Source organism: Myotis davidii, unplaced genomic scaffold, assembly GCF_000327345.1.
Source record: "Myotis davidii unplaced genomic scaffold, ASM32734v1 scaffold963, whole genome shotgun sequence".
Classification (NCBI taxonomy): Eukaryota; Metazoa; Chordata; class Mammalia; order Chiroptera; family Vespertilionidae; genus Myotis; species Myotis davidii.
In genome coordinates this window covers 61,861-72,209 of record NW_006294116.1, presented here as the reverse complement: position 1 = coordinate 72,209, position 10,349 = coordinate 61,861, and the positions used below count along the sequence as shown (strand labels likewise).

The following is a 10,349-nucleotide window of genomic DNA, read 5'->3' as shown; positions in this document are numbered from 1 at the left end:
TTACACTGGTATACAGAAATCCTTGCATGGTTATGTGTTTCGGATGAAATGTCTAGAGACAGAACTGTTGGGTCAAAGCGTCAAACACATTTTAGATTCAGATAAGCAATGCCACATTGTTCTCTGAAAAAGGAGTTACCAATTTGCACATCCACTAACAATTCCTGAGATTGGAGTTAATCTTTTACCAAACCCTTGCTAACACCATACAGATCAGTATTTCCATCCACTGTCACTTTGAAGCACATAATAGTCTCTCATTTTAATCTGCATTCCATGATCACTAGTGAGATTGATCATGTTTGTATTTATGTGCCATTTCTATTGCTTCTTCTGTGAGTTGCCTTCTTGTACACTTTGTCAATTTTTCTTATGAACGTGTAGGAGTACTTTATAGTGTAGGGATAGTCACCCTTCCTATTTTTTTAAAAAATATATTTTATTGATTTTTTACAGAGAGGAAGGGAGAGGGAGAGAGAGTCAGAAACATCGATGAGAGAGAAACATCGACCAGCTGCCTCCTCCTGCACACCCCTGACTGGGATGTGCCCGCAACCAAGGTACATGCCCTTGACCGGAATCGAACCTGGGACCTTTCAGTCCACAGGCAGACACTCTATCCCTCAGTCCGCAGGCCGACGCTCTATCCACTGAGCCAAACCGGTTACGGCACCCTTCCTATTATATGTTACCAATACTTTTTACAAGATGGTGGGTTGTCTTTTAACTTACATATAAGTTTTCATTTTAAAGGTAGTAATATGGAAACAGTATTTAAAATAAACATCACTGTAACCTATACTCTGTCTATGACTGTTTCTATGCAAATAAAGCTCAAAGATTAATGCAAGCACTGAGGACTAATATAAAAAACTGTTGTTAATTTTAGAAAGTTAAATTATTAATCCAGCCAAGACCGGTTTGGCTCAGTGGATAGAGCGTCGGCCTGCAGACTGGAGGGTCCCGGGTTCGATTCCGGTCGGGGGCATGTGCCTGGGTTGCGGGCACATCCCCAGTGGGAGATGTGCAGGAGGCAGCTGATCGATGTTTCTCTCTCATCAATGTTTCTAACTCTCTATCTCTCTCCCTTCCTCTCTGTAAAAAAATCAATAAAATATAAAAAAAATTATTAATCCAACAATTCTTGCCAAAGTTAAAATTGGTTTCAAGTACTCAGAATGCTACTATTGGACATGAAAATAGTACTGAGAGGGTGTGTTTAAATATTTGTCCTAATATATGTTAGGTAGAACTCTGAAAAAGAATCATGTTTACTTACCTTCCCAAGACAGGACTGAGCTCTTTCAAGTCTTCCAATGATGGTGTTTGGTCCAAAAGTTTCTTAAACAGAGCCAGTGGGAAAGGGATGTTTGCAACATTGCCGTTGAACAGAATAAGTCCACACAGAATCCCAAAGAAGAAATATCTCTTTTTCTCAAATTTAGGCTGAAAAGAGAAAAAGCATTTTAACATATTATGAATTTTTGCCAGTACAATGGTATCTTTATATTAGATAAACATGTCCCCCTGTTTCACAAAATCAAATCACAAATTAAAACCAAAAATCTTGAGATAAGAATATTCAGGGGAGAAACTAAGATGGCGGCAGAGATAAACACCGGGAAATTAAGGCCGCTCACAACAATTGATTAATACCTCAGAGAAACAATACGGACTTCATCCAGAACCATAGGAAGCCTGGCTGACTGTTAGTGAGTCCACTAGAAGGAAGGAAACGCACACTGAGACCCAGAGAAGAGAAAAAGCATTTTAACATATTATGAATTTTTGCCAGTACAATGGTATCTTTATATTAGATAAACATGTCCCCCTGTTTCACAAAATCAAATCACAAATTAAAACCAAAAATCTTGAGATAAGAATATTCAGGATTTATATTCAATCATTAAGTCAATTTAAATCCCTGTCACAGTTTTGGTCACTAAAAGCATTAACAGAATGAGGGTTGAGGGGCTAGGAGAGATGTCATTTAGGGGGAAGAAACTGCACCGAGTAGTGAGTCCTAGAGATCTAATGCACAGTAGTGAATACAGATAACAATATTGGATTATAATAATCAAATGTGCTATGAAACTAGATCTTAATTATTCCAACCACTAAAAAGAAGTAGTAATTATGTGACGTGACAGAGGTGCTAATTATTGCTTCAGTGGCAACCACATTACAGCATATAAATATCAAATCAACATGTGCACAATGTTTAATTTACACAATGTTATATACCACTTCCTGGTTCAAGCTTAATTTGAATTGGTTGTTCAAGGCGGCAATCTCCGGCGTTAACCTATGCCGCCATCTTCGGTTCTCCCCACAATGTTTAATTTACACAACGTTATATACCACTCATTTCCATAAAAAATAAGTAAATGAAAGCATGAACAAGCATAGTAGCACATTAGGCTCAGTAATCCTTATAAACTAAAGTTTTCACAATTTACTTTCATAGCCTTTGTCTTCAAGTTCACCAGGAAAAATAGAACTGTGACAAAGACTGAGTGCCTAAGAAAGAAGCATTTGATTTTATCCATACATTTCATACATGGTCAAAAACACATACTGCTTAATTTCTCCTCTGTGGACATGAGAATCCAGGGAAAGTAGACCCTGTTTTAGAGAAAATAATCATCTATGTACATATGTACTGATTTATTTTTATCCTTCCCAGAGGATATGTTTTTATTGATTTTAGGGAGAGAGAAACGGAGGGGGAGAGAGCGAGCAGGTGCACAAGAGAAACATCAATTCGTTGCCTCCCATTATGTGCCCAACCAGGGATTAAACCTGCAACTAAGGTGTGTGCCCTGAATGGGGATTGTCACCTGCCACCTTTTGGTGTACAGCAGTGGTTCTCAACCTTCCTAATGCCACGACCCTTTAATACAGTTCCTCATGTTGTGGTGATCCCCAACCATAAAATTATTTTCGTTGCTACTTCATAACTGTTACATAATTAAAGCATAGTGATTAATCACAAAAACAATATGTAATTATGTATGTGTTTTCCAATGGTCTTAGGCGACGCCTGTGAAAGGGTTGTTTGACTCCCAAAGGGGTCGCGACTCACAGGTTGAGAACTGCTGGTGTACAGGATGATGCTCTAATCAACCCAGCCACTTGGCCAGGGCAATAATCACCTTTTTCAAATTAAACTTTTATCTCTACAATTATATCATTAATTCTTCTCCTAGTATAAAACAAATTAGGCAATCTAATTTATGGTATGTGATATACCTTTTCTGTCAGGAAACACCATAAGCAAAGAAAAGGGGACTTACCTTAACAGGGAACCACATGTAGGTAGCCTCTTTAGGATACATGAACATCCCATATTCTGGCCGAGTCATCCCTTCAAACAGACAGTAGAAAAACTCTGTCCTAACGCCTCCAGGTTCATATCCAGTTTCTTCACTAAATGAAACCTGAGGAAGCAGAGCAAATAATGCATCACTTTTAGGCTGTGTATTGCTACGTATTACACTCTGTTTAGCAGTGAGAGCTAGCATTTTTGTGGGCCCAAGTATTTGGCAGCCACTGTGGTCAGCATCATACTCGTATTACCATATTTAATATCCTATTAATTCTATGAGGCTTCAGGAATTTAAATAACTTTCCCAAGATTATAAAATACTCAATGGTGCAGCCAAGGTTTAATCCTATGCCTGTGACATCTCAGAGCCTAAAGTTTTTAACACTAAATTGACCTCAATTGGCACCATTGTTACAGTTATAAGGTAGGCTAAGTATAATAACAGGAAAACACAAAGAAATCAGAAATATTAGGATTTTCAAAAAAATCAAGAAAGCCAGAGCACACGTGAAGTATTTATTGGCTTGGCTGTTTGCTCCTTAAGGAGCAATCCCGCACAAGATGACTCTATCATCACCGTCTTTGTTCCTTCAGTCGTTGCATTCTTGCCTTTCTTTTTTAGAATCTTTCACTTCAGTTTACAAATGTGTTAAGTTCTCCCTTATCCTTAAAGAAAACACACACCTCAAGACCACTGTTTCCAAAACAGACAATATTGGCCCCTCCTACTCTAGGCTGCCAAATTTCAGAGCATACTGTCATCAACTTCCAAACCCATTTCTCTTCTTAAATTCTTTTCTCCAACAGGACCAAGCACCTGGAGTCCTCAATTCCAAGTACTTTTCCTGATGTCTCATCTCCTTGTTTCCTAACCCATTTCATTCCTCTGACCACCTTCTCTTTGTCCACATCCTTTTCTCCCTTGCTTTCTCTTATGCAGCACTATTTAGGTTTGTATTTTTCTTTTTCCTGCTGTTTTAATACAGAAATTCCTTTCTCTCTGCTCTTTCCCCAAATTCTCATTTTTCTCCTTAAAAGCTCCTTTTACTGGTTTATTTGGATGAATATCGCTACCATTTTATAGAGGTGCAAGTTTCAAACCTCAGTAAAATATTTTTTTAAATATATTTCATTGATTTTTTACAGAGAGGAAGGGAGAGACAGAGAGTCAGAAACATCAATGAGAGAGAAACATCGATCAGCCGCCTCCTGCACATCTCCCACTGGGGATGTGCCGGCAACCCAGGCACACGCCCCTGCCCGGAATCGGACCCATGACCCTTCAGTCCGCAGGCCAACGCTCCATCCACTGAGCCAAACCTGTTTCGGCCTCAGTAAAATATTTAAAATCTTTATAAGACTAGGTGTTAAACCGGCCCCTCCCTGTGGGCAAGTTCCTTAATCTCACAAAGGCTGTTTTCCCCACAGATTATCTGAAAGATTAAATAACCTGTAAAATGCCTCACAGAGTCTGGAAAATGGTAACTGCTCATCAAATGTTACCTAGATTTTAAAAATGGATGAGTGGCCCTAGCAGGTTTTGCTCAGTGGATAGAGCATCAGCCTACAGCCTGAAGGGTCCCAGGTTCGATTCCGGTCAAAGGCACAGGCCTGGGGTTGTGGCTCGGTCCCCAGTAGGGGGTGTGCAGGAGGCAGCTAATCAATGTTTCTCTCTCATTATTGGTGTTTCTCTTGCTCCTTCTCCGTTCCTTTCTAAAATCAATTAAAAAGTATTAAAAATAATATACATATATACACTAGTAAGACAAGTTATATAGTTACTAAACCAAAGATCATTTATAGATGTTCAGAACATGGTATTATCTACAATTATACCCTCAAAAACGATGCAGTCAATAAACAGAAAGTTCCCTCTTCCACAGAGAACTTTGGGTCCTACGTGAGCAGAAACAAACCCTCAATTCTCATCTCACCAAAACCCTTAAAAAGTGGTGACTAGCCAGGCGAGGCCAGTCCTCAGGAGGGACTGGGCCTTTCAGGGTTAGAACTGGACTTTCTACCTGGCTAGGTTGGGAGAGGGCAACCATTTCCCTACTGCCCCTTAGCCTGCGTGTCCTGATGAAGGGCCTACACCTATCACCTGAAACTCACAGGTCTCTGGGGAATTAGGGGAACTGTGAGGCAGACCACCTCGATGGCAAAGGGAGGTCATTTCCCTTCTGTGAGGCGAGTTGTTACATTACTTAGTGTTTTCCTTATCTGGGCACCCAATTACTGAGAGTGATACTTTACCATTAATTCCATCCTCAGGTCTTCATTCTCAAATTGACTTAACTGGCTCAGAACGTCCTCAATCAAGTGACTCCTTCTGACTCTGAGATTAAAGGTGGGCAGTAACCCTAAACTGGACCCTCCGTCTTCCACAATTCCAGCCAAATGCAAAACAGCTCTAAATCTTCTCTCCTAGGAAAACAGAAATGCTTCACTTCATTTTACCATTTGCTCTGAGTAGAAATTTGTACAGTGGGATAAACTGGTTCAGTTTGTTACGAATGCATGTCACAAACATTTGTAAAAAGAGCCTTATATGCACCACTGGAGATAAGCTATCCATTCAGTGTTCACCCCCAGTGAGCTGAGGAAACATGGATCCTAAGAAATGGGAGCCAGCCTGGGTGAGCAGGAAAGCGACCACCGGCAGGCTCCACTGGACTACTTTACCCTTCCTATAAACGCAAGTATTAATACTTCAGTTACTAAAGCTAATTATAGTCAACAGACTGAGAGACTGATTAGTAAACACTGAAGCAGTGCGCTGAAACATATTCTCATTCGAAAAAGTTCAGAAGTTTAGGAAAAAAGCAGTCTGCAGGAAAAGTTCAGGTATGAGAGACCTCGCTAAAAAGAGCCTATTCTAGGAAGAGAAACCAGACAAGGGATTTTAGGTGAAGAGAGGGGAGAGGAGGAGAGAGGGTGAGAGGGGGAGAGAGGGGGAGAGGGGGAGGGGGGGCAGAGAGAGAGAGATATCGTCCACCTGAAACCAAATAGCAATTTGGGACCATTAAAGTCTGTGGTTCTTAGCAAAACAGAGAGAAATCAGTTCTATAAGATTATTACTGGAAACTTACTTAAAGTCAGGAGAAAATAGTTAAGAGATGAAGCAAAAGAAAATTCTTGTATATTTTTTATTTTCCTTTGTTAAGTGTTTCATTAATGGTTATACCAGAACTCATAAATCAATTTCCTGTTTTATTATGGTAACTGCATTTGTGAAAGTATTTACTTTTATGAGATATATCTGAATATTACTCATACATGTACAGATGCATACATGAGAGCAAGAGTGATAATAAGACCTAACACTTTTGGGCATTTACTTTGTGTGAGGCACTATTCTAAAACCTGTACCTATATTAACAAATTTAATCCTTACAAAAAGTAATGAAGTATATTTTCCAAGGCATTTTAAATTGTCCAATTTTAACTTCAAAAGCGCATTGCTGGCTATGGTCACAAACAGAACCAATTTAGCTGATGACAGTTCATTGAAAAAAAGGATATGTTTTACAAACCTTTGCTATGGCACTATCTCAAGCATTTATTTGGGTCCAAATTTCAAGAATCCTCTGTCACCTCTATTCCCACTGTTATGTTTTCTTCACTCGGCTGGCCCTCCTTAAATATAGTGCTAATTTCAATCAAGTCCAAGTTTGCTACACCTCTTTGAATGCCAGCCAATCAGAAAACTACAGGCACCAACCTCAAGGTCAAACGCTCTACAACTAGGCCAGCTGCCCAAGCTCGATCCTTTGCTACTAAGGCCCTAAGAGGCCTCAAGGCCAAGCCAACCCAAATTATGACACTCTTTTTTGCTTTCTTCACTAGAGCATAAGTAACTCGAATGCTACAGCCATTAGTTTCACCAGTGGGTGGCTCCCTTATCACCCCCCAAAATACTGTACACTTCCGAAGGTATTTATCATTTATTTGTTAATAAAGACAGAGAAATCGGCATGCGTACCTCCATTTTTAAAAGCGAGTCTGCACGTAGTAGTTTAATTTTTGACAGAATATTAAAGACAAATGGAAAATGACTGAATATGACAGGATGCTGGATGTCTACTGCAGTGTCCTAAAAATGGAAATAAGAACAATTCTGATAAGTGAAAGGACAACGCTATCTTACGTCTGACCTCGTAGCCTTTAACCCCTGATCGGTGGCCTCAGTAGTCACGGCCACGGTAATTCAAATTGCTCGGCGGTAGTACATAGATACATAAAATTCTAAGAAAATGTTTTACATGTACCAATGAAAGGTATATAGATCTGGTATTTTCAGTGCTCATTTAATTTACCAATTAACTGTAAATTCTGGGCACTTTCCCAGAGTCTGTTCTACTGCCACCCACACTTCTGAAATGTAAATGAGTTCAGATGTATTAAGTAAACAGCCCACCAGTCCTCTAATTAGGGTGTAGGTAGAGATCCACCCTTTCGTTTTTTGTGTGTTTTTCATATTTGCATGGCATGCTCCACATGATGCTTGTCTGGTAGACCCAAGCTACCTGCCCAGGTAGCAACCACTTTTCTGTTAGTGCTCTGGCTCCAAAACTGCACAGGTTTTGAGGGGTCTGTTTTGCTTTTCCCAATAAGCCCTGCTATTTCTATTGGGCAATTTTGCAGAGTGCAAAGATTTTGGACACTCATGTAGAAAGTTACAGCACAAATGCCTATATTAACTCATTGATGATCCAATTTCCTCTTTATACATGCCATACTTACTAAGTTCTTTTTCCAAGAGTTCCTTCTACGTGCATCTTCATAAAAATCAAGGCAGTGCGCGAGTTCATTTACTTGGAAAATATTTTCAGGCAGTTGAAATTTAGTCTGGTTTACCTTAAATAAAATATAACTAATGAGAAAGTTTTCTATATAAAGATAATTTTGCTTAATGGCTATTAGATTCTCAGGATAAATGCAAATTACTAGTAAACACTCTTCATGACCAGAGAATAAAGTTCTACCCAATTCCTCCACTGCCAAAACCCCACATGTCCAGGAACATAAAGAATGTCTAACATTTCGTAGTAGAAATTGATAACTAAGATGATAAATTTCTAGTTACTTTTATTTATTTTTAAATATATTTTTCTTGATTTCAGAGAGGAAAGGAGAAGGAGAGAGAGGTAGAAACATCAATGATGTGAGAGAATCATCTATCGGCTGCCTCCTGCATGCCCCCCACTGGGAACTGAGCCCGCAACCCGGGCATGTCCCCTGACTGGGAATAGAACTGTGACCTCCTGGTTCATAGGTCAATGCTCAATTGAGCCATGCCAGCCTGGAAACTTCTAGCTACTTTTAATTCATAGAAAAAAAATAGTTTTAAGAAACTTTAAGTCCAAAGAAAAATACAGTGCAATATAAATCCAAAATACTCTGGGGCCCAATATTGCATGTCATGTTCTTCAGAGATTAACAATATACCATTTATAGATGTTCCCTCTGGCAAGGCATAAATAGAACATTTCCTCCAAATTTGTGGGGGAATTTTCAGTTTTCTATCCCGATGTGACCAGGGAATATTATGAAGTACCTATGAACACCGTGGCTCAGTGCTAACATCAGTCAGCGAAGACACTGATAACGACATTAGATGCTTTGGACGTGAGTGACCATCAGTATTTGACCGGGATGGGCACAGCCCTGGACTGAATGACTAATACTGAGGAGGTCTTCTAAAAGCCCCTCTTTGGCTGTGTAAAGAGCACACATATCCTACAAGCGATCACTTCCAGAATCAGGTATGGAAACTAAAAACCAACTCTTGATACATGAACACCAAGACATACACACAGGAATGTTTATAGCAACAGGTTTTCTCATAGAGAACCCCTCCCCCTCCAAAAGAACTGCAAACAGCACATATATCCATCAGTACTGGAATGAATAATCATGGTACAGTCACAGAACAGACTATAATGTAAAAATGAAAATGAATACAGCCATGAGTACTAATCTGGAAGAAGTTGTAGAACAAATGTGTAAGACACATGTATTCCACTCATGTAAATTTCAAAAAACAGCAAAATTAAACAGCGTACATACATACATCTATCTATCTATCTATCTATCTATCTATCTATCTATCTATCTATCTATCACCTATCTACCTATTGTTGTAAAACAATAAAGAGTAAGGGAAGGATGAACCCAAAGCCCAGGATCATGGGTATCTCCAAGAGGTGAGGGGATGCAATCTGAGAGAAAAATACACAGGCATTTCAAAAGTACTGGAAATACTTTCTTTTCCAACATGGGCAGTAGTTACACTGATGTCTGTTTTATTAGTTTTCTTCAAACTGTTCATTGATACTATATACACTCTTTTATATGCATGGCTTAATTCACAAAAAACAAAATTTAAAAAACAGCAATATAAACTTCATGTTTCAAGAGTCTGTTTAAGATTCAGGCCAGGAGAAACCCTTACCCTGTGCAGCTTTTTCAACATTTCTAGGAGAACTTTAATGTGACTGTTACTTTCAGCATCTTCAGCCCAGTAACGCAGTTGAGCAGTGATGGCTCTTTTAAACATCTGGACCAGTTCCATGAAAGTGGAGTCATGCAGAGATGCCCAATATTCCTCTGAGGGATACAAAGGTAAATAAATGTTAACGTGACTTCTCTTGGATTCTTAAAGGTATAAAAGGGGTCCATATTTTCCAAAACTGATAGAATAGGATGGGGGTGGCCGGGAAGAGGACAATGGGGGAAAGAGGAGACATATGTAATACTATATGTAATACTTTAAACAATAAAGAATTTTTAAAAACCTGATATATTTTTTATATGTCACAGTTACAAAAACATATTTGTATTAAATTTTTCAGAAATAGAAAAGGAGGAGAACCAAGATGGCGGCATAGGTTAACGCCGGAGTTTGCCGCCTCGAACAACCATTTCAAAAGTGAAACTAAAAGACGGAACGGACATCACCCAGACCCACAGGAACGCTGGCTGAGTGGAAGTCCTACAACTAGGAGGAAAGAGTAACGCA

The 10,349-nt window shown here is 39.3% G+C and overlaps 1 protein-coding gene across 1 annotated transcript in view; it reads right to left on the bottom strand.

The window, feature by feature from the left end:
* The window catches only part of LOC102771562 (E3 ISG15--protein ligase HERC5), a 29,666-nt gene that overhangs the window by 11,116 nt on the left and 8,201 nt on the right, over positions 1-10,349 (bottom strand). The window contains exons 5-10 of the mRNA XM_006768189.2: positions 9,783-9,937; positions 8,072-8,185; positions 7,311-7,421; positions 5,582-5,752; positions 3,297-3,440; positions 1,280-1,446 (exon numbers count right to left, since the gene is read on the bottom strand). Of these exons, the coding sequence (XP_006768252.1) occupies positions 1,280-1,446; positions 3,297-3,440; positions 5,582-5,752; positions 7,311-7,421; positions 8,072-8,185; positions 9,783-9,937 (862 nt within the window). The remainder of the gene's footprint in view (positions 1-1,279; positions 1,447-3,296; positions 3,441-5,581; positions 5,753-7,310; positions 7,422-8,071; positions 8,186-9,782; positions 9,938-10,349) is intronic.